Genomic DNA, 5,587 nt, shown 5'->3' with positions numbered 1-5,587 from the left:
TGGAGGCGGACAGCTATGCTTTTAGGACAATGCGGGTTATGCAGGGATTATTATAAGCGTGTTTGTTATTTATAAAAAAGCGTAGTCTGCCCAACCGACAAACCCTTAGTATAGAAAATAATGGATATTTTAGTAAGATTGTGATGAAATTTGGTAATTTTTTTTCCAAAATGTGGGTTACATCAGTTATATTTTAAAATTTGTGCTAAATCCAGTTTCATCGATAAAAAACTATTTAAACACTCCAACTTTTCGATTTTTTAATTTTTTTTTTACCCGATTCCGAAAACAGTCTTCATGTGAATTTGACCTCCCACGGATCTATAAACTGATCCTCACACGATTTGCAATTCAGCTAACGCAAAATGGCTAAAATTCAAGGTCTGAGGGCGCCCTGCATCTGTTTGATTTCAATCTATCTAATGATAATTGGAGTTGCCGGAGCTTCACGAAAGCTAGGAAGAAGCAGTTTCCCAAATGGTTTCAAATTTGGTGCCGCTACATCTGCATATCAGGTTCCACTTTTATCACTAATCTCTTCCACTAATTCATTCATTAATGGATTTAGTAACCCTCTGGTAATATTCTGAACTTGCAGATTCTAATTGTGTAACAGGTGGAAGGACTAGCGCATGGGGGTGGGAAAGGCCCCAGCATTTGGGACACATTCTCCCACATTCCAGGTTAATTAGTGCATACCACGAGGTGGGTAATTTAATTTGGTGGCATGTCTTATGTATTTATTGGTTGTTATTGAACGTTAATGCAGGTAAAATTGCGGATGGAAAGAATGGGGATGTTGCAGTAGATCAATACCACCGCTATAAGGTACAAATTAAAATTATTTGAAGAGTTGAAGCATTTTATTTCAGAACCTGAGCGTAATTGATTTTGTATTTGAGAATATTTCAGAAATGTGATAAACAAAGACGAAGTTTATGGAATGGATTTATTTGCAATCTGCATGCAGGAAGATGTTCAGCTTCTCAAATACATGGGAATGGACGTCTATCGCTTTTCTATTTCCTGGCCACGCATATTTCCCAGTAAGTTGAATTAAGTAATAGTGATAACTTTACAAATAACTCTACCATAGATTGTAAATGGCCGCTCTCATTCTTTCTTTAAAATTTACAGAGGGCTCCCCCAGACACGGAGGAGTCAATGAAGAGGGAATTGCCTATTACAATAATCTCATCAACGAGCTGCTCAAAAATGGTATTGAAAAACAAATGTTGGCTACCCTTGTGAAGAGTTTGATGTATATAACTACGTGGCCATTTATACATGGATCTGAGTTTTGATGCAGGTATACAGCCTTTTGTTACACTGTTTCACTGGGACATGCCACAAGCTCTGGAGGATGAGTATGGGGGATTCCGTAGCAAAAGAGTAGTGTAAGATTCACTCTCGTAATTTTGTTGTAAATTTCTTCTGAAATATCGAGACATTTGATTCTGATATATATGGATCACTCTTTCAGGGCGGACTTTAGCTTCTTCGCAGATCAATGTTTTCGATCTTTTGGAGACCGTGTGAAGTATTGGCTAACTATAAACGAACCACTTGCCTTCTCAGTATATAGCTACGATTTAGGGCTTCTCGCACCCGGCCGATGTTCAGCTCCATTTGGAAACTGTACATCAGGAAATTCTGCAACGGAGCCCTACATTGTAGCCCATAATTTGCTTCTTGCACATAGCGCCGCCGTAAAAATATATCGGACTAAATACCAGGTGAGAGATTATGTTCTGTTTTGGATATTCTAACCGAGAAAGAATAATATATATATATATATATATATATATGTATCCCCAAATACCAGGTGAGGGATTATGCTCTGTTTTAGATATTAAACCTGAGAAAAAAGACATATATACCGCTTTGAATATCTATTTGAAAATAAAATGCAGGCGAAGTGGAAAGGGTCTATCGGCATAGCGCTCGTAATGACGTGGATAGTGCCGTATTCAAAGAAGTCTCTGCTTGATCAACAGGCTACACAGAGAGCAATTGACTTCAGAATAGGGTGGTACGCACTTGCATTTGTTTCAGGATTTGTAATCTATATAAAAAGTCGAACCGGATATAAGAAGCATTGATTGATCCTATCTTAAAACTTGATTTAATATTTTAGTATTTACAATGTAGATAGAGATAACGTTGGAAGTGGACATATTAATTATTAATTGATTTTATATTGATACACAATTTAATATTTCAGAATCTGAAATGGGAACGATAAGCATTGATTGATTCTATCAGTACGTTGGAAGTGGACATAATAATTATTAATTGATTTTATATTGATACACAATTTAATATTTCAGAATCTGAAATGGGAACGATAAGCATTGATTGATTCTATCAGAGGTTATATTGAGATACAATTTAATATTTCAAAATCTGAATGGGCATGATAATCATTGATTGATTATATCTTGAAACCTGATTTGATTCGTCGGCGTTTTTTCCGCATTACAGGTATTTAGACCCATTGACATCGGGGAAATACCCGGACTCTATGAGAAGGTTGGTGGGAGCACGTTTACCCCGATTTAGCCGTGAAGAGGCTAAAGATTTAAGAGGCTCCTTTGACTTTCTGGGTTATAATTACTATTTTACACAACTTGCGATCAACAATCCAAATCCACCCAATCCCCTGCACACTGACTATTTTCTGGACGCCCGCGCTAATGTGACATGTAAGTCGAATCTATAGTATATTTACCAAGTTCGGCCCAAAAAATCCGAATATTCGTTGGTTCAGTTCGATTTAATTCGTACAATCTAATACGGTACGGTTTTAGTTGACAGCAATTTTTATATTTAAAACAGGATAGAAAAACAGAAATTTCTATATTACAAAATTTAAAACAAAGCTAAAATTTTTATTTAAAAACAAGTCAAAAAATCCAAGAAACACTTTTGATATATTAACAAATTTTGGAGGATAACTATGAGTAGTGTTTTTAACAGAAATTTCTATATTACAAAATTTGAAATGAAAGCAAATTTTATATTTAAAACTTCTAGCTTATTGAGAAATGTTGGAGGATAGTCATCATTAATGTTGTAGTTGAACTATTACTATTATGGAATTCAAATAAAGGAATTTTTTGTACAGTTTATAATTAAAAAATATTTTGTTAATATTATTTTTCATTATTATTGAATAAATTTGGTTTCGATAGAGATTTGTTATATGAAATTGAAGTTTTAAATTTATTTAGAAAATCTAATAATTCTAGTATCAAATCTTTATATAATTATCTAAATTTTGAATCTAATATTTTATTGTATCTCGGCCTTGATTTATTAGTTAATAATTTAGCCTTCATCTATTAAACTAGGGACCATTTGAAATCTTGAACTAATGCATGCATTCTCTTTTCAGAAATGAGGATGTTTTTTTACATTTTCAAAGTTTATATGGATTTGCCCAAGGAGAGAGACATAAATTTCTTAGTATGTGGAGATTACTTAAACCCTATTTTTAATATTTAGTATTCCATTTTTTACATAGAATTCTAGTTTTGAGTTTTCATTTCTAGATTTTACTTTACATGTCTTCCACAATTTGTCCCTCATTTGTTTTTGATTATCCTAAATAGGAAGGGTTGTAATATCTTAAGCAAGAAAGGTCATTGTTGGAGATAAGTAAACATGACTATTCTTGTGAGAAAAGATTTAATAACTTTTTTTTAAATATTTGAATATAATGTTTGTTACTTTCAATTTTTAAAATTTTGGAAAAATAAGTGTCTATATAATACATACTTTAGAATCTTTTCCGTATTGAATTTTAGAAAGTAAAAATTTTCAGTATTAAATTCTAAATTGAATTCAAATTAAAATTCGGTAACTATTATGAGAAAAATCAAATTTGGTAACTAATATCAGAAAAAGCTGTCATAATCTCCATTTTCTCAAAAATTATTATTAATCAAATTTTCTGAATATTTCAGAATTTATTCAATTTTAAACAAATATCAATTAATTAATATCGAATAAATTTGGTATTCAAACCTTCTTGTGGACTGCCATATTTATTATATATTGTATAAATTTTAACGTTAACATAATTGTTGGTGGTTCAGTTGAAATAAATGGAGACGTCATTGGTTCAAATGTAAGTGTGTGATTAATATATACATTTAATTTCATTACAAATTTTATTCTAATTTACATTAACTTACGTCTAAATATACGAATCTCCGTTTGCAGGAGGGTGCAAGCGCTTTCAGATCTTATCCAAAGGGAATAAGGGATCTGATAAATTATACGAAGCATCGTTATAACAACCCTCCCATTTACATCACAGAGACTGGTACGTGAAATCATTGAATAACAATTTTATGAACGGTAAAAATTATGAATGTTATTGTTATTCAAAATATGCATGGATTTCAACAGGGTATGCGGATTTTGACAATGGCACAACCCCACTGAAAAAAGCGTTACAGGATTCGAAGCGAGTGAAGTACCATTATCAACATCTATCAAAAATACTGGAAGCCATAAGGTGCGTTGCCTTTAACATCAGATTTAGGTGTTATTATTTGAGAATGGTTACTGACGAGGCTCTGCAACTTTGCAATGTCATAAAATGAATGACAGGGAAGGCGCTGATGTCCGAGGTTATATTGTGTGGGCGCTGCTGGACAATTTCGAATGGTTTAGTGGATATAATGTCCGATTTGGTTTAAATTATGTGGATTACAGGCACAAGTTAAAGCGATATGCGAGGGCATCTGCATATTGGTTTAAACACTTACTCAGGATTTAAAATACTTGTGCCTTAAATTTGGATTAAAAAAATTATAAATAAATCTCCATGAAAGCTGCCAAAGCTTGGTATATCTTTATGCCTAATTGGCATCTTATGTTTCATTTAAAATTATCTGTTGTAATTAAATCCTTGAAAAAAACTGTCCAAAAATATTTGGAATTAAAATGAATAATAAATAAATGCCTATGTAAGCTGACAAGCATATCTTTCTGCCTAATTGGCATTTTATGTTTCATTTAAAATTATATTTTGTTTTGGAATGTTAAAAAAAATCTATACTAAATTGTTTAATGGTTTTAAGAATACTTGTAGGTAAATGTTTCTTGGTTCATAATAATCATTTAAAATTATTATCATGGTTAATGCTTTTTTGTTTTCCGTAGGAAAAAGAAATTAATTTTTCGAGTAGAAAATTTAAATTGGAAGGAAAATGTACATAGAAATTATATTTTTAAAGTAGAAACAGAAATATTTTATATTGAAAATTTATATTCTTACTTTAATAATTTTCCATTCGCAAACTTTCATACTATCAACTATCAATACTGGGGAAATATGGTAATTAATTTCTCCTGAACAATGGATTTTTAGGCAAGTTTCCTTCGATCTAGGATAAAAATGATTATTGATTTTCCAACAAAATGCTAGTCCCTGATGCCTCTACCTCATAGGGATTTACTATTCAAAAGGTGCAACAAAATTTTTGCTGCTAGACATTAACTAAACAAATCTATATTTTTCAAGCCTTATCCTCCGAAAGTTTGGGCTTTGCTATGGATGTCCATTTAACCATTG

General features: G+C 31.9%; 1 protein-coding gene across 1 annotated transcript; it reads left to right on the top strand.

Annotated features, from left to right (window-relative positions):
- Positions 1-349: 349 nt before the first annotated feature.
- Positions 350-4,918, top strand: LOC149261540 (beta-glucosidase 24-like). The gene is made up of 13 exons (XM_089381961.1): positions 350-515; positions 617-683; positions 770-828; positions 971-1,046; positions 1,138-1,218; positions 1,310-1,397; positions 1,484-1,736; positions 1,914-2,032; positions 2,485-2,705; positions 4,101-4,132; positions 4,228-4,330; positions 4,417-4,525; positions 4,621-4,918. Exons 1-13 carry the CDS (start codon positions 366-368, stop codon positions 4,787-4,789), a joined length of 1,527 nt encoding a protein of 508 aa, XP_089238087.1. The 5' UTR covers positions 350-365; the 3' UTR covers positions 4,790-4,918.
- Positions 4,919-5,587: the final 669 nt, after the last annotated feature.

This window comes from Pinus tabuliformis, chromosome 6 (genome assembly GCF_031772625.1).
Source record: "Pinus tabuliformis cultivar Carrire ecotype Pingquan chromosome 6, CPIR1, whole genome shotgun sequence".
NCBI classification, from domain to species: Eukaryota; Viridiplantae; Streptophyta; class Pinopsida; order Pinales; family Pinaceae; genus Pinus; species Pinus tabuliformis.
This window is presented reverse-complemented; position numbering and strand designations above follow the sequence as displayed.

Coding starts and splice junctions, on each gene's coding strand:
- LOC149261540 (XM_089381961.1), top strand. CDS start 366: ATGGCTAAAATTCAAGGTCTGAGGGCGCCCTGCATCTGTTTGATTTCA. Junction 829..970: donor ATCAATACCACCGCTATAAG/GTACAAATTAAA, acceptor ATCTGCATGCAG/GAAGATGTTCAGCTTCTCAA. Junction 1,219..1,309: donor CAACGAGCTGCTCAAAAATG/GTATTGAAAAAC, acceptor GTTTTGATGCAG/GTATACAGCCTTTTGTTACA.